Below are 24,455 nucleotides of genomic sequence, written 5' to 3' on the forward strand. Positions count from 1 at the left end.
CCTCCGGGTGCACTGCGTCCACCCAGCTACTGGATTAGGAGAACTCCACCCATGGTATCTGTTGAATCCACCTGATTACCAGTGTGTTACCTTGTGAAACCTTGTTTCTAGCTGCAGTCACACATCACTCCTCACACTCTTTCCGAATGCTCTTATGGCCCAATCCACATACAGCTCTCCATAAGCCCATAAAACCAAAAGATATAGGAGCTGAATTAGACCATTCAGCCCATCGAGTCTGCCCCACCATTCAAACATGGCTGATTGCTTCCCATCCCTATTCTCCAGCCTTCTTCCATCAACCTTAATCCCCTTATTAATCAAGTATCTATCTATTTCTGTCATTGATCTGGCCTCCATTGCCCTTCTGTGGCAATGAATTCTACAAATTCACTACCCTCTGGCTGAAGACATTTCTCACCTTAGTTTTAAAGGAGCATCCCTTCACGCCTCGCGTTCTAGTCTGTCCCACTGATGGAAACATCCTCTCCACGTGCAGTCTGTCTAGACCTCTCAGTCTTAATCTCCTTCCAACTGACCATAAATTTGCTCCTTTTCTCTGCCTTGTTCTCAAAATGATAAATGATACTTTGAAACGTTACTGGCAACCTCTGGATTTTTCTGTTCATTACCGTCCAGTTTCAGGTGATCCCTCTGATGGGCAATGGTGGAAGATCAATGTGGACCTTTCTCCACCAGCAATCTGTTCCTGGAGCAAAATTATAGTGGCAGTTAAATACATCTGCCCAAATATGGCTCAGAACATTTAAACAGCACGCTAACAGCAAAGGGTAATCACATATCACATTAAGGGCGGCACAGTGATTAGCACTGCTGCCTCACAGCACCAGGGATCCAGGCTCAATGCCCAGCTTGGGTCACTGTCTATGTGGAATTTGCACATTCTTCCCATGTCTGCATGGGTTTACTCTGCTTGCTCCGGTTTCCTCCCACAGTCCAAAGATGTGCGGATTAGGTGAATTGGCCGTGCTAAATTGCCACTTAGTATCATGGGGACTAGCTAGGGTAAATGCATGTGGCTGTGGGGATAGGGCCTGGGTGGGATTGTGATGGGTGCAGTCTCGTTGGGCCCTCCTTCTGCCCTGTAGGATTCTAACCAACATTAGTACCATAGCAACACTGTTAGGAACATCAGTATGCTAATGATGGTAATGGAGGGATTTAAAGTTTAAATCCCCAAGATATTTTTATCGATTTCAAATTGATTGATTGCAGTGCCAAACCCCTCAAGTTTGACATTTTTGTGAAAGATGCCTCATCTCTTCAGCTGCTTTCATACTCCCCAATTCTCCATCAAACACAGATGTGTCTCTCTTTAGACCTGATTCTGCATTGAACATCAGGTAGGCTTTGGCCCAGTTCAGTGGCATCTTCCCTAACCATGTCCGAGCCACCAACATTGGACAATTGCCCTTTAATGTGTGTGAAGACAAATCTGCTGTTTGCCCGTTAGGTTGCACAGCTCCTTCAATGTGGCCCTTCAGTGGAACCAATGCATCTGTGTCAGCCTTCAACAGTATACCTGAGGGAACATGTCTGCCTTTTTCCTCACATGTGGTTTCTGGCATCAGTGAGCTGGCTGTCCCAGTATCGATTCCATCCTTATTGGCTGTCCATGCAGCAGTGGGGTGACCCACTATCTATTCGTATCACCAGCAATGACGAGCATATTCGGTGACTGCGAGTCACCTCATTTCTCTCGACCCTTTTACACAGCATGAACACTTCTTTTATTCTGTTTCCATGCTGCTTTTGCTTGCTATTTTTGATTGTTGCTTGCTTCCTCTTCTGCAGGTATGCTATATGTGACTTATTTTTCCCCACTTTGTCTATATATCCTTGCACTAGCATTCTGCAACTGAATACCCTGGCTTCACATATCAATGATATGTACAAGTTTCAAAACTCTTAAATGTCGATCATCTGACATTTTGTGAATTCGAGTATTCAAAATCAGTTGCAGAGCTTCTTTTGCAGCCAGCTCCATTGAAACCGCAATTTCCATGGCCTTTTTCAGAATAACCCTCTTCTAGGTTAGCAATTGTTTCTACATTGCCTCACTTCGCAGACCAACCTGTCCCTAATTGTATCATTCAACACATCACCAAATGCACTGTACATAGTGACAAAGCAGGTGGATAAGGTAAGCATATGGCATGCTTGCCTTCATCGGTCGAGGCATTGAGAATAGAAGTTGGCAGGTCATGCTGCAGTTGTACAGAATCTTAGTTAGGCCTCATTTGGAATATTGTGTACAATTCTGGTTACTGTACTCCCAGAAGGATGTGGATGCTTTGGAGAGGGTACATGATGTTGCCTGGTCTGGGAGGTATTACCTATGAGATGAGGTTGGATAAACATGGTTTGTTCTCACTGGAACGATAGAGGTTGAGGGGCGACCTGATACGAGAATTACAAATTTATGAGTGGCATGGACCAAGTGATGATGTGGAATTGCCAGCGTTGGACTGAGGTAGGCACAGTAAGTAGTCTCACAACACCAGGTTAAAGTCCAACAGATTTATTCAGTAGCATGAGTTTTTGGAGTGCTGTTCTTTCATCAAGTGAGTGCCATTGTTAATGGGTAGAGTGGGTAGTAAGATACTCTTTTCTAGGTTGGGAAAGTTAAGTATTAGGGAACATAGGTTTAAGGTGCATGGGGAAACATTTAGAGGAGATGTGCAAGGCATGTTTTATACAGAGAGGATGGTGAATGTCTGGAAAGCAGTGTCCGGAGAGGTAGTGGGAGCAGGTACGAAAGTGGCATTTAAGGGGCAACTAGATGGATACATGAATAGTCTGGGAATGAAAGGACGCAGACTCCATAAGTGTGTACAGTTTTAGTTTAGGCAGACATCATGATTGGCACAGGCTTGGATGGCCAAAGGGTCTATTCGTGTATTGTACTGTTCTTACTCTGCAAGTGTTCTTACTACAGCCATAAATTGTATAAATTAATTTTCCTCTTCTTGATTTCTTTTGTGGAATCTGAAGCACACTGCAAACGCCAAAGACTTTGTGAGTAGTCTCCTTGCAGAATATCCACAATTTGTTCATATGTTTTACTGCTGGTTTTCTTTGGTTGCACTAACCAACACCCATCCCATGCACAGGAATATGGGAACCCTGATATCCACTGTTATTTTGTTTGTCGGCACAAAATGCTCCACTTTATCACTGAAGGGTCCCACAGTGGTGAGAACTTGGGACATTTTCTTCCTAATGGAGTTTCCCCATGTGCACATTTTGCAAACTATTGCCAGCGGCTACCTAGATTTTCACATTTAGGGAAGACAACATCCTGAGATTTGGTCTGTTTTATTAAACAGTCAGGAGCCAATGTATGCAGTGAGTACAGGAATTAGACCCAGAGCCAGTGTATAGTGAGTACAGGAATCAGAATCAGAGCCAGTGTATATAGTGAGTACAGGAATGAGACACAGAGCCAGTGTATATGGTCAGTACAGGAATTAGACCAGGAGCCAGTGTATACAGTGAGTACAGGAATGAAAATCAGAGCCAGTGTATACAGTGAGTACAGGAATGAGACAGAGCCAGTGTATACAGTGAGTACAGAAATGAGACAGAGTCAGTGTATACAGGAATCAGACCAAGAGTCAATGTATATAGTGAGTACAGGAATGATCTTGTGAAATTACCCTGTTTTTATCAGGTAGATCTTTTAATCTTTCTTTAGGGCATGCTGATCTCAAAATGTACTTTAGTAACTTTGGGCCTTATTCATTCCTGTACTCATGGTATACACTTCTCTCCCTTTCTTTTACTCAATAGATGATTATCTATGCATCAGTTTATTGCTGTGTGCATTAATAATTAGTTTAATGCCTCTCTCGGTTGCCATTTATTAGATCTCAGTATTTCCACGACTTTTGGCACTATGTGGGATCTTTGGTGAAGGACATGCACAGGAGAGTCTGGATTGAATTCCTCTGACAATAGTCCAAAATGTGAAGTTAAAGAAAAAAAGACATAAACATGTCTGGGACATAAAGCTCAGATTTTACTCTCTTCAACATATGATACAGAGCTTAGAGGAGTAACCAAGACAGAATGGACACATTTTTTAGTTTTACCAATGCCGATGTTGACTGCTCCATACGCAGCAGGTTAAACAGAGATTTTAGGGTAGAAATTTGTGTCAGGTGCTGATGCAAATTAGGGGTTTGGCCATATCTATACTCAGTGCCGGATAGAAACTCCTACTGCAACTGAATACCAGATAGTGTGTATAGCGTATGGCCCCCACTGCCTACTGCCCAAGACAAATTTCTACCTTAAATATAGTATATGAATAATAAATTTCAAGATCAAAAGAGTCATTTTGCCTTTCAATAACGGAAATCATGATTTTTAAAACATTTTTGTAAGAAAATTTATTGGCATTAAGCCCAAAAATGCCAGTAAGTACAAAAAGAAACTACAATACATGAAATCCTCTTACCATAGTTTGGTCACAGAGTATACAAGGTTCCTGTCATGGTTCAATAAGGTAGCAAGGTCTTACGGTTCAATAAGGTTCAAAACAAGGTCACAGAAACACAGTCTTAGAGCGAATAACCATTAACAACATTGAAATAGAGAGATACATGGTGCAAATATGTGCAAGCTGACACTTCCATGAAGTTCTGACACTGATATTGGGGTGAAGAAACTGATTAAATACCAATCTTTCAGGCATGGTCTTCTTCCTTTATCTGCAAGGGAGTTGGAGGGGGGGGGGGGGGGGTTTGTTCTTGTTCATATTCAATCAGATTCATTAACCACACCGTCAGCAAACCAGTTTCAGAGAATAAGGTGAAAAGCGAATGCAATACAATACTGTTTTCCCCAAGCAATCAACTCAACTGTTATTAGGGTAATGCCTGGATGATCTCACCTTTAACAAAGTAGTCCAAAGGCATTTAAACTGATTTCTTCCCATCTTAACCTTGGCTTACAACTACCCCACCCCCCCATTCCTGAAATTATGATATTCCCAGTTGAAGCATCTTCTGATTATCACCAAACATTGCATCAAATACCTTCTACCTGCAATAGGTGATTCTGATCTCCCCAGACCCACCATTAGCTCGAGATGGAGTGCAAGTAATGGAAAAGTTGATCATAATGTTTAACAAATGCAAAAAAAACCCGGACGACAAGGCTGAATGCTCTCTTCCAAATGCAGAGAAAGCACTTTGAAACATCAGCACCTTCTGGCATACAGCTTGCCTTTGGCTGGTTACAAACGGATCTCAGCAGCTCCAGAGCATAATGGCATAAGGCAGTTAGTTACTCCCTTTCTGACTACACCCATGGCAATTCTCCACCCTGGTGCTCCCTCATCATATCCCGTCACAGCCAACTTCTACAGGATTTTCCATCTACACTTCGGCGCCCAAGCTTCTGAGTTCAATATTGTGGATCTCCACATAACGCAACAGGGTTTAAATAAAATTTTGGACACTCCAGAGATTATTGAAAAAAAAACTGTAAATAACATAAAAATTATACATATATTATATAAAAGGAAAGAGGGAATGTGGTAGCACCTCTGTGAAATGTCAAAAGAGTGCTTGTAATCCTTTGGAGAAGATGGCTATCGTTACATTTCCTATAATCCTCTGCATGACCGACAGACCATTGTGGGGGAGGGGGAAATCTGCTCTGAGCTACATCTCCTGGCATCAGCCAAACTGGCAGCAATGGAAAAATCAGCAGGGACCATTTGGTGCCTGCCCATTTCTGCTCTTGTAGTGACCTCCTTTCTGGTGTTACTCCTGCTGAATACAAAAATCCCAGAAAGATATGGGCGGGGAACCAAAAAAAAGGACAAGATTGAAAATGTGGGATCGCACGTTACACTTTCTGTCTTTATTAACATGGCAATGCTAACAGTTTAGCAATGACAGGATGTTCCATCATCCCAGCTTTGCGCAAGAGATCTTTTGAAAAAAAAAATTAACAGGCTTGCCCAGGGAGTGGGGGTGTTCGATTGGCACTTTGCACATGAACTAGGCAATTGTTTTTCTCTGGCATAGCCTCATTAAGCTGCTGTAGGATCCAGGAACTTGCAATGTAGCAGGCTTTTCTTCACCTCCCCTTCAGTGTGTTCTGGGGAGAAGCTGAAACTCCTCCAAAAGTAATACTGGCCCGAGGAATTTGCCGGGGGGGTGGGGAAACCTGTGCAAAGCTCAGGCAGACAGAACTCCAATTTCACTAAGTTTATGAGCACCAACAAAGAAGATGCAGGCTGAAATCTGCCCACAGGAGAACCCTCGCTGGTGAGCCACTGAAATCTGCGTTCACGTCGGCGGGACTGGAAGATCCCGCCAGCATGACAGGCTGGTAAATTCCAGCCAGTGCCACGAGCATTTATACTGAAGGGATCCAAAGTGCGACACAGCCACAGCCAAACACGTTTTTGAATCACTTTATAAATGAGAAAAAAGGACGTTATAATGATGAGTTAATATTTTAAATAGTTTTTCATACAAAAAAATTATTTCAGTGATATCATCTTTCTCATATTAACTTGCTTCAATCATCAAAAGGTGAAAAATTCTGGGTTAATTGTAGGATTTGGTTATCAACGGGCGTCAGTGAGTTACACCACAATTTTGGTCCCATGTCACTGAACTTTTGTCAGCTGGAGGTCACTCCATATCCACATTTCTCTGTGTGTTCAAATTAAAAAAAAAAAGATCTTTCCAGCAATTCTTACTCCATCGCTCTATTCAAAGTTGCATTCTGAATTTTAGGACTCACGGGGAAACTTTAATCTAGAATTCTGATCCACGGATGCTGTGCGAGGAAGTTCCACTTCTGGTTCTGTGTGTAATTCAGAGGGATATGGATATTAAGAAAGAATGGGTGGGGGGGTGGGGGACTATGTTTCCCACCATCTTCCGTCACAGGATTACGTAGCTGCTGCAATTCTAACCAAACAGTTTACCATTTATGGCTAGCTCTTTTACTAAACTCTTGTTTAACATTACAGTACATGACAAAAAGTCTGTTTGAATAAAACCAAGGACTCCCTTCATCCCCAACACAAAGCCCCAAAAATACTGTTTATAATGTGTATATATATTTAGTAGTGATTGTTGAAGTTCCAAGTGTTTACTGGTAGGCTGAATGGAGAGAAACAGGCTTGAAAAATGATCAACTTCGTTTCTCCTCCAAACCCTATATTTTTAGATGTCCTTTACGTTCGCTTTCTTAGCCTTCTCAGCAGTCTCCTAAACAAAACAGAAAAATAAGCTCATTAGCGCTTTCCTAAGCAGCAAGTCGCAACGTCAGAGATAAATTTACAACGTTCTAAAGCCTTAAATAAGTCAATTTGCATGGTGTCTAGCCAAAGTAGACAGTTAAATTTAAAATTAAGCTTAAGTTTCTTAACTTGTGTCACAAGTAGGATTACATTAACCCCGCAATAAAGTTACAGTGAAAATCCCCTAGTCGCCACAGTCTAGCACCTGTTCGGGTACACAGAGGGAGAACTTAGCATGGCCAATGCACATAACCAGCATGTCTTTTGCAATGTGGGAGGAAACCCACACAGACACGGGGAGAATGTGCAGACTTTGCACTGACAGTGACTCAAGCTGGGAATCGAACCCAGGTCCCTGGCTCTGTGAGACAGCAGTGCTAACCCACTGCGCCACTATGCCACCCACAAGGTAGCAAAGTCATTGTAAATTTCTGAGTTAAACTGTTCAATGATGGTTGGTGCAGGCAATGATACTGTCTTTTCAGTTTGAACAACCTCTGGCAATTTAAAACATCACAAAAGAGATCATTAGATAGGGGTCATGGGTAGAGAGGTGGTGTTGAGATGGCAGCGTGGGCTCGTTGGGCCGAAGGGCCTGTTTCCCAGGCTGATTTTGTTCTTTGTTCTTTATCACTGCTATAAAAGGACATTGGAATTGTGACTGCAGCTACACAATCAATCAGTTTCTAATGGCGTGGTACAAAAAACATTAAAATACAAAATCATAAGATGTGGGATCAGGAAAAGGCTTTTTATCCCTTCAGCCTGCTTTGCTATTCAACATGATCATGCCTGACTGGACTGTGGCTTTAACTCCATGTTCCTGCCTGCCCCAACCATTCCTTTACCACCACTGTGCCACCCCACCCCACCCCATGCCATACTCCTCAACTCCCTTACAGATCTGTCTAACTCAGCTTTTGTATGTATTCAATGACTGTGCTCTCCTCCCCTCCCCACGCCACAACTTCACAATTTCCCACATTACATTCCATTTGTCAGATGTTTGCCCCTCCATCAGTCTGTACCCATTTGCAGACTCTTTGTGACCTCCTCACAACTTGCTTTCCTTCCTCACTTTGTATTGTCAGCGAATTTGGTTACAATACATTCATTCCTTTCGTCCATGACCTTAGCTGAGCCCCCCTCACCCCGCCTCCAATTTGCTAATCTGAAGATATCCCCTTTATTCTGACTCTCTGTTTCCTGTCAGTTAGTCAATCTTCTATCCATGTTAGTTTATTGCCCAAACACAATGGTGATATGCACCTTTCACCAAGTGCGATTGAGAGAAGATTTCAATTGGTGCTTATGCTTATGTTACATCAAAGTTATTTTGACCAGTGGGTGCTCATAGTGCCGTTTTTCTACCACCTCACAGCACCAGGGACTCTGGTTCAATTCCCAGCTTGGGTCACTATGTGGAGTTTGCACATTCTCCCAGTGTCTGCGTGGGTTTCCTCGGGGTGCTGCGGTTTCCTCCCACAGTTCAAAGATGTGCAGGTGAAGTGGGCTGGCCATGCTCAATTGCTCCTGAGTGTTGGGGGATTAAGAGGGTAAATACGTGAGGTTAAGGGGATGGGGTCTGAGTAGGATTGTTGTCGGTGTAGGCCTGGTGGGCTGAATGGCCTCCTTCTGCACTGTACAGATTCTATGACTTCCCTGAATTCTCCATTTTGTCCAGGCCATGTAAGTAATAACTGGCTGGTTTTACGAGCCAACAATATTAAATTGAAGTATTTAGCACCCACTTGCATTGTCTTTGACTATTAGATATCCATCCGTATAATACTTTGAAGAAAAAGACTGTTATTACTGAATAATTGAAGTAAATAATATTCTGATGAAAGCAAATTTTGATCCACTCAAGGCAGAAATTCCCATATTTGATATTAATTTCTCAGTTTGATTAGTATTAATTGGGAATTGGCACTCGTAAGGACAATTTATAGACAGACCTGGAATGATCTGACTGGAATACAACTCAGCCATGCATTTAGTGGAAACAGGACTTGAAACACATGAAGGGGAGGACCAATCTTTCCTGAATGCGTCAAAGGTACAGTATGAAGTTTCACAACAGCAGGTTAAAGTTCAATAGGTTTATTTGGAATCACCAAATAAAGCTGTTGGACTTTAACCTGGTGTTGTGAGATTTCTTACTGTGCCCACCCCAGCATCTCCTCATCTGGGACAAAGGTAAACACCCGCCCTTTCGTTCCTGGGTCAAGATCCTGGGAAGTGCCTTCCTGACAGCACTGCGGGTGTAGGTACCTACACCACATGACTTGCAGCAGTTTAAGATGGGAGTGAACTAGCCCCACGCTCAAGGACAACTGAAGAATGACAATAAAAGCTGGCCTAACCAACCAGCAATGCCGAGGTCCCGTGTAGGAATTAAACATAATTCTCAGGCAGATGTTGTACTAACCTGGTGCTTGTTGAGTTCATGAACGTATTTTGTCCAATCCTCCTCAGTCAACTCATCAGCTGCAATAGATTGTGGCTGTTCCTCAGGAACATCCTTATTTTTACCTTCAATCAAAAAAACCAAAGAAGAAAGTTATGGTCACCCGAGAAAAAGACTATACAAGGCAGAGGAAAAACATGACACAGACAGCGATACAGTGCATCAATAGTAGGAAAGGAAAAGGTAAAAATGCACTAATGGAGAAATGGTAATACTACTTCACTTTATTTATTAGTCACAAGTAAGGCTTACATTAACACTGCAACGAAGTTACTGTGAAATCCCCCTAGTCGCCACACTCTGGTGTCTGTTCAGGTCAATGCACATCTTTCAGACTGTGGGAGGAAATCGGAGCACCCAGAGAAAACCCATGCAGACATGGGGAGAAGATACAGACACTTCACAGACAGTGACCTGAGCCGGGAATTGAGCCCAGGCCCCCGGCGCTGTGAGGCAGCAGTGCTAACCACTGTGCCACCATGCCATGCATAGATTGGTGATGCCTAATTAACTTGTTGGACTTCAACCTGGTGTTGTGAGACCAGAGATTACATTTATAAACTTCCACTGTTTAATTGTGCAGGGACGCACTGGGTCCCTCCCTGGTACTGGACTAGCTGCGTCTCTGCAGGGGCAGCTGGCCTTGGCTTGCACCCAGCTAGCAGACCCAACTGAGGGAGCCAATGAATGAGGGAATGGTGAGATTCCCCCAAAATGCATGGATTGATCCTTCACACTCCTGTTCTGACTGTTCAGCCTGCCAAAGTCTATGGTGTTTTGTACAGTCTGCCTGCCCTACCAATGACAGGTGGGAAGTCCTGGAAAATCCCACCCACAGTATTTTTGGGTAAGGAGTTCCAGGGTTTCATCCAACGATTGTGAAGGAACAGCAAATGTTTCACCCTCCCCCACCCTTTTAGCTATGACTAGGGTTGTTCTCCCTGGAAAGATGGAGGTTGAGAAGCGACGGAATAGAAGTTTATAAAATTATGAAGGGCAGAGATAGGGTGAACAGTTGGAAGCTTTTTCCCAGCTCGGGAAATGACAAACACAAGGGGTCACAAGTTCAAGGTAAGAGGGGGGATAAGGTTCAATACCGATGTGCGGGGGATGTATGTTACACAGAGGGTGGTGGGGGGCCTGGAATGCACCACCAAGCAAGGTGGTTGAGGCAGACAAGCTAGGATCATTTAAGACTTATCTAGATAGGGTGAACAGACTGGGAATAGAGGGTTACAAATGGATGGTCTAGTTAGGAACACACAATCGGTACAGGCTTGGAGGGCCAAAGGGCTGTTCCTGTGCTGTATTGTTCTTTGTTTCCAGGCTGGAGCAGCGTGTGACTTGGATGGACTGGAAGCTGGGGGGGTGGGGGGCAGGGGGTGTTTTTCCTTTTGAATGTAAGATAATCCAATGTAACAGTCTGAATGGCTGCATGGGGTTTAAAGTTGTGATGCAATATCTAGTGCCTCTTGGTTACATAATGGCAAGTCTGTGCCACAGCTACTCCCGAACAACTGCCACATTAGTCAGCTCTCACCTTGGGTCATTTTATGGCGTCAAGTAGGTGGCTAGCTATCTACGAATGAGAGAAAGAAAGTTGCGGCCTTTTACAACCACGTAAAAGTTTAAAGTTTATTTATTAGTGTCACAAGTAGGCTGACATTCATACTGCAATGAAGTTACTGTGAAATTCCCCCAGTTGCCACACTCGGGTAAACTGAGGGAGAATTTAGCACGGCCAATGCACCTAACCAGACCGTGGGAGGAAACCGGAGCACCCGGAGAAAACCCACGCAGACACGGGGAGAACGTGCAAACTCCGCACAGACAGTGACCCAAGTCGGGATTCGAACCCAGGTCTCTGGTGCTGTGAGGCAGCAGTGCTAACCTATGCCACCGTGCTGCCCCAATGCCAGCCTAATGAAGTACTTTTGAAGTGTAGTCTATGTTGTAATGTGAGAAAAACAGCAGCTTTTCTAGACTGTTTAAGATTCTTCCAGTGACACACACATCCTGTAAATGAATAGAAACATTTGTAACATACCTGCACTCATTAGTCCTCAATATCTGCACAAAAAAAATCTTATTTTTTAGCTTCTCCAAAGCCGCCCATTGTTCCCTACTGCACCTGAAGCTATCTAACCACAGACACGTGTTAGTTCTGTATGCAGATGTACGTGAGAAGGAAGGGAAGCTGACACCGCCTCTCCCTCAGCTGAGAATCCTGGAAGAGAACAGTGTGGGCATTATTCCTGGGTTAATATTTCGACTCACCATCACAGGTCATAGCAGTGCACACCCAGTTGCCGCAGGCGCAGACACATCGGTTACACTCAACCGTAGTTTTAGCTCCATCCCCATAGGTCTCATCTTCCAAGGCACATTCTGGGAAACAGTAAAGGAAGGTCGCTTTTATTTCAATATCCGGACAACTCAAAACGTAAAGGAATCCTAGGCTTGTCTGACCTGCCCAGCAACGGCTGTAGAAATCCACTGAGCTATAATTGGTGTGTAAAATTAATATCACCACACTGTAGATCAAGGAAGGAAACCTACGAACAGTTTTCAATGTTCTACATTGAGTGTGGTCATCTCCCTGCTGAAGATAAGAGGCTGAAGATTTTACGCTTGGGCTCGCAAAACGAAAGGCATTTTGGTGATTTGCAGAAATGCACACCCAAATCGTGACTGACTTCGCGTGTTTTCATAGGGTGGGGCATTGCGATTGGGGAGGGAAGAGCTATGTGGAGGGGTGGGGTAGTTCCCATCCTCCACCCAATAAAAAAGCAATAAAAGACACCAAGAGCAAACATCTACCCAGGAACAGCCCTGCCCCGTCAATGGAACTGTCCTATGGCCCATGCATGGTTCATATGGCGCAGTGTAGTGTTAGCCCAACGATCACACACCCTTAGTTAAAGCAACATCTATTAATGTGTTCACTCTTCTAAGCTGATGTTGCCACTCTGTTCTCCCTCTGAGAATCCTGCTCTGCCTGTCGTTTGTTGCCCATCCTGGAAAATGCGTGACTTGTACAGAAACATCATGCTGCCGTTGATATAACTCTGCATGTTGCCACTACACTGATGTTCATCCTGCTACATCCCTGACTCCAACTCAGACCCTCTCTCACCTACAACACCCTCTTAAGGCATTCCCCTTTCAGAGCGCACTTCCACTCACAATGCAGTGCACTGGAGACCAAGGCTGTTCCAGTTAAACCCTTCCCTCTCATGCCACACACAGATAGGGCCTGGGTGGGATTGTGGTCGGTGCAGGCTCGACCGGCCAGATGGCCTCTTTCTGCACTGTAGGGTTTCTAGATAGCACTTTCCCCTTCTGACCAGTTAATCCCATGAAGTTCGCCATGACAATCTGACTCAGGTACCACCTCTTCCCTTATTCTGGGGATGGCCCACACCCAGAGGAGCCAGAATTCTTAGGAGGGATTTGTACCCAGGTTCTCAATCTGGACACACTGCTGCAGGTTCACAGGGACATCCTGCTTCCTCTAGGGCCCTGGCTGTCTCCCTGTATCACCTAGGCGGACTAGCTCAAGGTTGTTGACCCTGAGCTTCCGTTGCTTGCCATTTTAACACACGATCCAGCTCCCATGCCCACATGTCCATCCTTGGCTTGCTGCAATGTTCCAGTGAAGCTCGACACAAACTGGAGGAACAGCATCTCATCTTCCGCCTGGGCACTTTACAGCCTTCCAATCTCAACATCAAATTCAATAACTTCAGATGATTAGTTCCACCTCACCTCCACCCCTTTGTTTTCATTTCATTTCATTCATAACTTTTCTCTACCTTTCATTTCTTTACTGTCTTTCTTTATTTTTCTTTCCCTCCACACTCTTTCCCCCTATTTTATCCCTCCTTTCCTTACCCTTTCTCCTCTTTTGCTTCCCCCAATTTTATCTCTCTCCCACCCATCTCACCCTCCTCCCCCCCCATATCTTCGTCTGTCATAGCTTCCCCTCTGATTTCAGCTTCTCTGCCGTTTGGCCATTCACACCATTTACTCTCTCTGTGGATTGCCATTTCCCTGGTTTCTGTGGCTTTGACTCATTTTTCATTCCCTCACCCTGCAGTACAAATTTCTCTCTCTTTCTATGCCCTCTCACTTTGACAAAGGATCATCTGGACTCGAAACATCAGCTCTTTTCCCTCCTTACAGATGCTGCCAGACCCGCCGAGGTTTTCCAGCATTCTCTCTTTCGGTTGCACCATCTGCCAGTTGGATCCAGTCAAGCATGGCTGCACCCATAGAGATTCAGGCAGATCCAGTAGCAGGGAGGGTCCCAGCAGATTCCTGCATGCCAAGTCTGACCACCACAGCCATGGAACCATGGCCTAGCTCCACCTCCTCTGAGGTTACAAGGGGAACAATACATAGGAGTTGCCCAGGGCAGAGAACATCACGTTGGTTGCTGCAATAATTTTGTCACTGTGGTATTTAAATAAGTTGCGCAGAGTGAGATAACAAACGTATGCAAAGTTAAACAAAAACCTTTATCTGTGCAAAATGTTACCTATTTGCAATTTATCTGTAGACGGTTGGAATTTCCATGTAATCAAATCTCTTAATGTCTCACTCTGCACCTGACCAAAGCTTCCAGTTAGCCTTGATCAATCCTCTTACACGTGTGTTTGCAAAATGCCTCCAATGTCCTTCCCCTTGTCTGAAACACCAGACTCCACGCCAGCCTGTGACACACCATTGTATCAGGAGGTCTGTGGCCACAATGGCATCCTGCATGGACACCCCAGAGCCTCTACAGTGACATCACCTCCCTCATCTCTGGGGTCCTTCCTCTTGGGCCTCATCAAGCACGGAGTTCCTCCTCCTCCTCAGCACCCAATTCTTCCTCCTCCTCCTCCTCAGCACCGAGTTTCTCCTCTCCTTCCTCAAAATCCTGGAATTCCCTCCCTAATGGCATTGTGGGTCAAGCCAGAGAACATGGCCTGCAGCGATTCAAGAAGGCAGCTCACCATCACCTTCTGAAGGGCAACTAGGGATGGGCAATAAATGCTGGCCAGCCAGTGATGCCCATGTCCCTCGGATGAACAAACAAAGCTCTCTGTCACCTTCTCCATTCGCTTGGGAATAGCTAGATGAACTGGTTACGTGAACAAAGGCATATTTGATTGTGAAATTGTGGATTAGTTAATTAGCAAATTGTGGCCAACTGACAGAGACAAGGATGACTGGGATATCATGTGTTGCATTAATTCTCTCGAGGGATTGGGTGACTGCTTCTGTTGCGAGACCGTGCAATCTGTTTACTTCAATTCATTGTGAGTGGAGCAACTTGGTGCTTGCAGCCTTGCCAATGGCATAACATTACTAAATCTGACACTTTGCCATCAAACCACTGCTTTCAACAGGTACAAACAAGTTTAAAGTTGATGTTTTACTAACAAACTGAATGCCAGAATTCATATATTCTTATCTAGCACCATCTAGAGGCTAAGATGTATGTAGCTTTGGACAAACACAAACCTGCATCACTGCCAAAAAGAAATTCTACCAATACACTGTTTTCTTTTCCCACCTTCCTCCAATCTCTCCATTTTCCCACTCCCTCCATCGTTCCCTCTTCACTCTATCTCTCTGAGGCAGGGATGCTTTTCAGCGCACACCGCAGATGACTATGGCCATAATACCACGCAATCAGCAGAGAGGTTATTGCACTGGGGCAAAGTAGATAGTTCAAAGTGGATTGACCCTAAACTCAATGCTTTGTGACATTTTACATCTGGAATGATCCCAGCTGCTGTGAAAGTTTCAAAACAAACCAGTTCTATTCACAGGCCGTGTCAATCTATAAACTGTAGAATGTCACCCAGAGGCTGTCAAATAGGAGGTAGAGAGTGGGGGTCAATGGGTGCTATTCGGATTGGCGGTTGGTGACTAGTGGAGTGCCTCAGGGGTCGGTGCTGGGGCCTCAGCTATTTACCATTTATATAGATGATCTGGAGGAGGGAACCGAGTGTATGGTGTCGAAATTTGCTGATGACACCAAGATTGGTGGAACGGCAATTGCGCGGAGGGTGTGGAGAGTCTGCAGAAGGATCTAGATAGGCTGGGCGAATGGGCCAGGTACTGGCAAATGGAATTTAATGTCGGCAAGTGTGAAGTTGACCACTTTGGTAGGAATAATGGTAGGAAGGACTATTACTTATGTGGCGAAAAACTACAGCAGGCGACGGTGCAGAGGGACCTCGGGGTCCTTGTGCATGAGTCGCAAAAACCCAGCTTGCAGGTGCAGCAGGTGGTCAGGAAGGCGAATGGGATGCTGGCCTTCATAGCGAGGGGGATTGAATATAAAAGTAGGGAGGTCTTGCTGCGGCTGTATAGGGCATTGGTGAGGCCGCAGCTGGAGTACTGTGTGCAGTTTTGGTCGCCGCATTTACGCAAAGATATTTTGGCCTTGGAGGGAGTGCAGAGGAGGTTTACTAGGCTGATACCGGAGTTGAGGGGGTTGAGCTATGAGGAGAGGCTGAATAAACTAGGCTTGTACTTGTTAGAGTTTAGAAGAATGAGGGGAGATCTCATTGAGACATAAGATGATGAATGGGATGGATCGGATAGAGGTGGAGAGACTCTTCCTGCTCAGAAAGGACAGTAGGACTAGGGGGCACAGCCTCAAGATAAAGGGGGGGGGGTGCGGTTTAGAACGGAATTGAGGAACTTCTTCACTCAAAGGGTGGTGAATCTCTGGAATTCTCTGCCCGTTGAGGTGGTGGAGGCTGCCTCGCTAAATATTTTTAAGATGCGGGTTGATGGGTTTTTGATAAGCGAGGGGATTAAGGGTTATGGGGAGAGGGCGGGAATGTGGAACTGAGACACGACAGATCAGCCATGATCTTATTGAATGGCGGGGCAGGCTCGAAGGGCTAGATGGCCTACTCCTGCTCCTATTTCTTATGTTCTTATGTTCAGAGAAACATCAGCTGAGTGATGGGCAGCAAATGGCATTGAATTTGAGCGGAATTGAATGACATTTTTTGCAAAAGCTTCCTTTTTTTTTAAAAGTTAATTTATTAGTCACAAGAAAAGCTTACACTGCAATAAAGTTACTGTGAAATTTCCCCAGTCCCCACACTCCTGCACTTGTTCAGGTCAATGCAACAAATCAGCACATCTTTCAGAATGTGGGAGGAAACCGGAGCACCCGGAGGAAACCCACACAGACATGGGGAGAATGTGCAAACTCCACACAGACAGTGACCCAACCCGGGAATTGAACCCAGGTCTCTGGTGCTGTGAAGCAGCAGTGCTAACCGCTGTGCTACCGTGCCGCCCCCATTCTGAGTGCTAGATTATGTAACAGTAGAGTTTCCTAATTTCCCGTGTTAACTTAGTCTATAATGTTAGATGCACTGTACTTTTTAAAAATTCATTTGTGGGACATGGGCATTGTTGGCTGGCCGGCCAGCATTTACTGCCTATCCCTAGTTAACTGAGGGCAGTTGAGAGTCAGCCACATTGCTGAGGCTCTGGGGTCACAGGTAGTCCAGATCAGGTCAGGATAGTGGACTTCCTTCCCGGAATGACATTAGTGAAATGGGTTTTTCCAACAATCGACAATGGTTTCAAGGTCATCAGTAGATTCTCAATTCCAGATATTTTTTGTATTGAAATCAAATTCCACCATCTGCTGTGGCGGGATTCAAACCCGGGTCCTCAGGCCATTAGCTGAGTTTCTGGATTAACAGTCCAATGATTATACCACTAGGCCATTCCCTCCCCAGTACTCAGGTCCTTGGGGCTAAATATCTCCCCACGGGTGAGAGGGGAACATGGACAACATGTCCAACTTGTCTTTTCAGCAGCAAACAAGTAAGCACAGGGCAGGGGGGGATGTATATGTGTGCACAGATAGCGGGGGGGATGTATATGTGTGCACAGATAGCGGGGGGGGATGTATATGTGTGCACAGATAGCGGGGGGGATGTATATGTGTGCACAGATGGGGGGGATGTATATGTATGCACAGATTGGGGGGGGGATGCATATGTGTGCACAGATTGGGGGGGGATGTATATGTGTGCACAGATGGGGGGGGGGGCGTATATGTATGCACAGATGGGGGGGGTGTATACAGTGATAGTTGGTGAGCAGTACATGTGCACTTCACTGCATAGTTTCTAAGTTTCTAAGCATAGTATGCTTAGAAACACACCTAACTTTTTGTAATGTGGCCAAAGGTAAATGTTTAATTTTTTAGTCTTTTGACTCCTCACCAATAGAAACGAGACATCCTTCCTTCCCATTTTGCAACCGTACTTTTCTTTTCAAGGACAGGACTGGAAGTGATTGGCGTAGGTCTCCTGGCCTACCGTTGGGATGATTTTCGGCAGGGCAGGGCTGTGTAAGATCTGATGGGTGGCTGGCCCACCACCTTCTCCCCCACCCCTAACCCGCTCACCAAAGGATAAGTGGGCCGTGACCAGAATTGGTAGCTTGCTTGGCGTTTAACAGGCAATTGAGCTTTCAAATAAGCCAACTGACCCAACTACTATGTTGCCCGTGTCTCTAATATGTTTGGTGTGAGTAGGCGGGCAAGAGTGAGTTGCTTTTACACCTCAGATGTAAGGAAGGGGATGCGCACCTTATGAGGGTGCCCTGTGCCCATCCAGGGCACTCCCACACCCATCCACCCCCCCACGTCCATCGCCCCCCCCAATATCTATCCCCCCCACCCCCAAGATGATTGCTTTGTGCTCTCCCACCTGACTTCTAAAATCTGTCTCTTGCGCTGTCCTCCCGAGCGTACCTGATCCCACCTTTCCTGAAAAGCTCGGGATCTACCTGAGCCCATGATCCAACGCTCTCGTCCCCGGAACCTGCTTACAGTCCCAGCAGCATCCAGAACCCGAGTGCCGGTGCGGCCAGAGTTGCCGGCCAGTCAGATTCACTGGCAAAAGGTGCTGCTTTCTCTTGCCGAGGGCCGAAGCCCTCCTCTCTCTCCGGTTACACCAGCCGCACCTCATCACTGTGGAGTGACCTTTACTAAGTCAGTTGATGGGGAGCGCCCACGTCCCTACCTCAGGACCAGAGGATCCGGGATCGAGTCCAACGCCAGGACTTGTTGGCCATGGAAGGAGCATTCAATGCATTTCAACAGGCTGATAATCAGCTCAGGAATCCTTCCATCCATTATACCCCAAAGGACACAAGAAAAATCTGGGTGTGACGACATGCTAAAAGTCAATGGGTTTGCAATGGGAAAAAGAGGATGTGCAGTAGGCACTGATTCCTCCTCACCTTATAAAGTTAACAGACTCACAAAATCCCTACAGAAGGAGGCCATCGAAACAGCATCTTACCAGGTAACGACATAAGTGGTGGGAAATTGCCTCCAATTGCACTCAAAACTCAGGTTAGCGATATGCTGAAAAAGGCAGCATTGCTGTTCCTACACACTGTACCCCAATAAATGTCAGGTTGTCAGTGCTCTCTGGGTAACCGCAATCTAAAGGCATTCAGTCGACTCTTAACACAAACAGAGCTGGACACCATGCATCCCACAAGGTGCACAAGGAGAACATCCCTCTGTCCAATGAAATGGCCGGAGCAGTTCTGAAGTTGGAGAAACAGCTCAGCAGTTATAGTCAGTCGCAGCAAATCAGGAACAAGAGATTTTTCACATCTTTCACTGACTCGCGTATTAAATCCCGGCTTTTCGCCCTTTCTCATTCGATGACAAGTTGACTTCTGCTAATCCTTCAATTGTATAGCACATCCCCATATCTTGCCTTTGGCGTTTGTTATGGAAAAAAAATCTAGTCTTGCTCACCCTCTGGTGAAGGCCGAAAAGCAAAATGTTATGAGGCCTACGCAAAATAGCAGGAACTGACTCCTTTTGAAGGTCAGTAAGCTGATAAACATTTTCCACTGCTGTACAGAAGGCGTGAAATTTTAATTTAAACTTTATCTTCCGCACAATTTAACTTCTAAACTATGAAAGTTCGATCTGAATATTTTAACCTCCACAAGTTCCAGGTTAAAGTAAAGGTCATATATTAGTCAGAAGCAATGAAGTTACTGTGAAATTCCCCTCCAACATCTGTTCTGGTCCATGCACCTAACCAGCATGTCTTTCAGACTGAGGGAGGGAAGTTGGGCACCCAGAGGAAACACACGCAGGCACAGACAGAAAGTGCAAACTCCACACATTGACCCAAACTGGGTATTGAACCTGGGTCCCTGGTGCTGTGAGGCAGTAGTGCTAACCACTGTGCCACCCACACAGTGGCAAGCCCTGGTGCTGAGTTGGTTTAGGGAAAGAACAAACTCAATGTCCAAACTTCGAGCAGGTATTACACTGGGGGGATAAAGTGAGGAGCCTCGATGACAGATCCCCTCCAACTTGATTTTTGATTTTCAAGTTTTTGAGAGTTGAGTCTCAAACAAGTCCCAGTGAAGATCCGAACCTCTGCTGCTGGGTTCCTGTCTAAGCAGTGGGTCAGATCTCAAACGATGATGAGACAGAGTACAAGAATGAGATAGAGAATCTGGTGAACTGATGCAGCAACAATAATCTCTCCCTCAATGTCAACAAAGGAAGGGGATTGTCATCGACTTTAGGAAGCATAGAAGCTAACATGCCCCTGTCTACATCAACAGGGACGAAGTAGAAAGGGACGAGAGCTTCAAGTTTTCAGGTGTCCAGATCACCAACAACCTGTCCTGATCCCCCCCTATGCTGGCACTATAGTTAAGAAAGCCCACCAACACCTCTACTTTCTCAGAAGGCTAAGGAAATTTGGCATGTCAGCTATGACTCTCACTAACGTTTGCAGATGCACCATAAAAAGCATTCTTTCTGGTTGTATCACAGCTTGATCTGGCTCCTGCTCTGTCCAAGACTGCAAGGAACCACAAAAGGTCGTGAAGGTAGCCCAATCCATCATGCAAACCAGTCTCCCATCCACTGATTCTGTCTAAACTTCCCGCTGCTTTGGAAAAGCAGCCAGCATAATCAAGGACCCCATACACCCTGGACATTCTCCTCTTCCACCTTCTTCCTTCGGGAAAAAGATACAAAAGTCTGAGGTTACATACCAACCGACTCAAGAACAGCTTCTTCTCAGCTGCTGTCAGCAATTTTTGAATGGACCTACCTTGCATTAACTTGATCTTTCTCTACACCCTAGCCGTGACTGTAACACTACATTCTGCACTCTTTTGTTTTCTTCTCTGTGAATGGTATGCTTTGTCTGTATAGCGCGCAAGAAACAATACTTTTTAACCGTACACTAATACATGTGACAATAATAAATCAAATCAAAAGATGGAGAGAGGATAAACGCCAAATGTGATTCCGTGCATTAGAGATGTCAGTTTGTACTCACTTTTCTCAGGGGGGATGAAACCAGGATTCAGGCAGTTCAAGAACTCGTTGAAGCTGAGTTTCCAGTCAGCATTCTCATCGGAGAGCTCAATCAGTGCATCCACACAGAGACCCCTACACAAAGGGTGCATTGGTCAGTCCATCTGAGCAACACTGCCGATTGTATCCAACCACATCAGTTTAGAAACTCACCCACATCGTCTAATATTAAAATTTAAATCTCCCAAATAAAGAAAAACGTGTACGAAGGAACCGAATGTCTGGTGAGCCTTTAAACCTGACACAAGTTGCGGGGTGGGCCGGCTGAGATTGGTTGCTCCTCACCATGTCAGTGTCTGGAGTAAGGAAGAGGTTTCTCTTTTATAGAAAGCTGGCACACCTGTACCACCTGCCAGTTGGACAGGGTGGTGGGCTGGATCAGGGGTTAGGGAGGGAAAATAAGGATTGCAGCAAAGGCCTGCCACTAAAAGAGACTTCAGTCAGTAAATGCCTTGTGAAGGAGGAGATTCTTAACTCAGTCTGCTTTTTCTTTCTTGATATTGGTGCATAGGGGCCCCAATTCCAATGGCTAGTGTGCCTGACCAGGGGCCAGCTGCGGATCAAAGGCTGAGCCAACTCTCAAGTCTTCTCCCCAGCTAATGCCCTTTCAGATCTTGGGGACTATGTTTCCGGAGGGTATGTGGTCCGTCTCAAACAAGTCCCAGTGGAGATCCAAACCACTGCTTCTGGGTTTCTGTCTAAGTTCAGCCAGTCCTGCTGCATTACACCTGATTTACAGTTTTTCAAGACCAATTCGCACAGCTATGTAAATCTGGATGATCTGAAGAATTGTCCAGTTTTATTTTTATAAACGAACGTGCCGTCTTGGTTCTAACATTCTCTGGATAAATGGATTCCTGTCTAGCTGACAGTTCGAAAACTTCCAAAGGGAAATGTTCATTTGCATAGCGCCACTTTAAGTGAAGCAGACTACAATCATGTTTAAAGTTTATTTATTAGTCAAAAGCAAGGCTTTCATTAATATTGCAATGAAGTTACTGCAAAATTCCCCTAGTCGCCACACTCCGGCGCCTGTTCGGGTCAATGCATCTAACCAGCACGTCTTTCGGACTGTTTGGAAGAAACCGGGAGTACCTGGAGGAAGCCCTTGCAGACTCGGGGAGAATGTGCAGACTCTGCGCAGACAGTGACCCAAGCTGGGAATCGAACCTGGGTCCCTGGAGCTGTGCAGCAGCAGTGCTAACCACTGTGCCACCGTGCTGCCCCTTGGAGATGGTACTCCAAGGGCAGAGTGTTCCATAGACCAGTCATTGCGTGGCACGTATGGCTTTTATCAATGATATCAATGTGGAACGCCCTGCAACCTACCCAGAATGCTGGCCTGGCCAGCGAAACCCACAGCCCATAAATGTGTACATTAAAAAAACGGTGGCCATGTACCCTTTGCTCCCAGGAAATCGGCCTAATGCCACATTAACATAGAACATAGAACACTACAGCACAAACAGGCCCTTCGGCCCACAAGTTGCACCAATCATATCCCTACCTACCAGGCCTATCTATAACCCTCAATCCCATTAAATGTGCACTTTCCCATTAAATTACATAAACAAATGCACCCATATTATTTTCTTCCCTCATGCCACTTGCCACTACATGATTTAATGCCTCCAAATCTTTTCAACTGTCCGACTCTCCCACAACTCCAGTCAAATCATTTAGCTCCACAACCTCGCCAGACAGCCCAGCAACACTGCCCTTGTTTCATGGCTCACCGAAGAAGTTTGGTGTCATCCTGCTCAGTGTACGAGGTAATGTTGATAACGGTCTCGTTGTGTTCTACGAATTTCAGGAACTCATTTGAATCCAGGAAGGAGTCACCATCATCGTAATTCTGTCAGAGAGAAAATTAAACCTTGCCGTGAATGTTCAAGTGTCAAAATTATGAGGCACAAACCCTTGGAATGTAAGTACGTCAAGGAAAAATTTCCCTGGTTGCTAATGTAACCAATGTGGTGAGGGTCAGCTGACCTCATCGACAATGTAACCAATGGCAACATGATGTGGTGGTCAGCTGACCCAGTATAAGTTGAAGGCAGATGGGAATGGTGGTGAGTGTTTTGTGGCCCAGGGTGTGGTGGTGGTGTATTGAAGTTTCCTTATTAAACCTTTCCTTTGATTTACTTTGAAGTGTTCTTCTATCGCTTGCTACTGGGGTATCCTTACTGCCAGGCGAGCATCTGTAACTCTAGAAGAGTCTCCCATGGATCTGCTGAGGTTAAAGCGGAGAATCGGGAGAAGCTCGGTGGAAATGAATGCGGTTTTCCAGTTATTTGGATGAACATCCACAAACTAGGCAGCGGATCATAATTTACTCAGACAGCACTTAGAGTCAGGAAGCATGTGGCTTCAAATTGTCCTGATTTTCTCGGCTCCATTGCACAGAACCTTGGCTGACCTCACGATATAATGCTCAGCACGATCAACTTTTTAGATTGTAAATCGTGTGCTTGGGCAGCTCGGATTTTCCAGCACAATAATATTTTTGAGTGACTGGACTAAATCACCCGCCGCTGAAGGCATGGGGAATGCTGCAGCAACTTAAGAGGGGCTTGACAACTTAACAAGTTCGCTGGCTTAGAGAAACCCCCAAAATCTGCCAGTGTGGATCAAATCACATTGACCTTCCGCCTCGTGCATCTGAAGCATGTGATGTGAGGAGTCGGACCCAGCAACTGGTTTCCTGCGATGGTCTGATGTTCCCGGTATCCAGCACTCATAGAAGGAGGCCATTCAGCCCATCGAGCCCACAACTCTCTGACAGAGTAACTTACCCCGACCCGTCACCCCACGTATTTATCCCACTAATCCCCCAACCTACATATTTTGGGACACTAAGGGGCAATACAGCATGGCCGATCCACCTAACCAGCATGTCTTTCGGACTGGAAACCAGAGCACCTGGAGGAAACCCACGCAGACACGGGGAGAAGGTGCAAACTCCACACAGACAGTGCCCCAAGGCCGGAATCGAACCCGGATCTCTGGCGCTGTGAGGCAGCAGCGCCAACTACTATGCCACCATGCTGCCCACATAAATAATAATAAGTGGGAAATGAGAAACAAGGATGTGGATGGCTGGTAGCTGTATAAGGTGGAGGGGCAGCCGAGGAAGTAGTGGTTGGAAAATATGTACTTTGATGCAATGGCAGGACATAAAAACTCCTCCTGCTTAAAGGAGGGGCCAAGACAGCAGTGGGATTAGCAGTAAAAGATCTTTTATCAATTTTCCAATCTGTGGAGATGTGAACTCAAGGTTC

At 45.6% G+C, this 24,455-nt stretch overlaps 1 protein-coding gene across 1 annotated transcript in view; it reads right to left on the minus strand.

The window, feature by feature from the left end:
* Positions 1–4,022: 4,022 nt before the first annotated feature.
* Positions 4,023–24,455, minus strand: part of fstl1b (follistatin-like 1b) — a 117,560-nt gene continuing 97,127 nt past the window's right edge. Inside the window, exons 7-11 of the mRNA XM_080203446.1 lie at positions 22,911–23,029; positions 21,137–21,249; positions 12,042–12,152; positions 9,726–9,829; positions 4,023–7,262 (exon numbers count right to left, since the gene is read on the minus strand). Coding sequence (XP_080059572.1) covers positions 7,218–7,262; positions 9,726–9,829; positions 12,042–12,152; positions 21,137–21,249; positions 22,911–23,029 — 492 coding nt within the window. The 3' untranslated portion in view covers positions 4,023–7,217. The remainder of the gene's footprint in view (positions 7,263–9,725; positions 9,830–12,041; positions 12,153–21,136; positions 21,250–22,910; positions 23,030–24,455) is intronic.

Source organism: Carcharhinus amblyrhynchos, chromosome 15, assembly GCF_965287045.1.
Source record: "Carcharhinus amblyrhynchos chromosome 15, sCarAmb.v2.hapA, whole genome shotgun sequence".
Classification (NCBI taxonomy): Eukaryota; Metazoa; Chordata; class Chondrichthyes; order Carcharhiniformes; family Carcharhinidae; genus Carcharhinus; species Carcharhinus amblyrhynchos.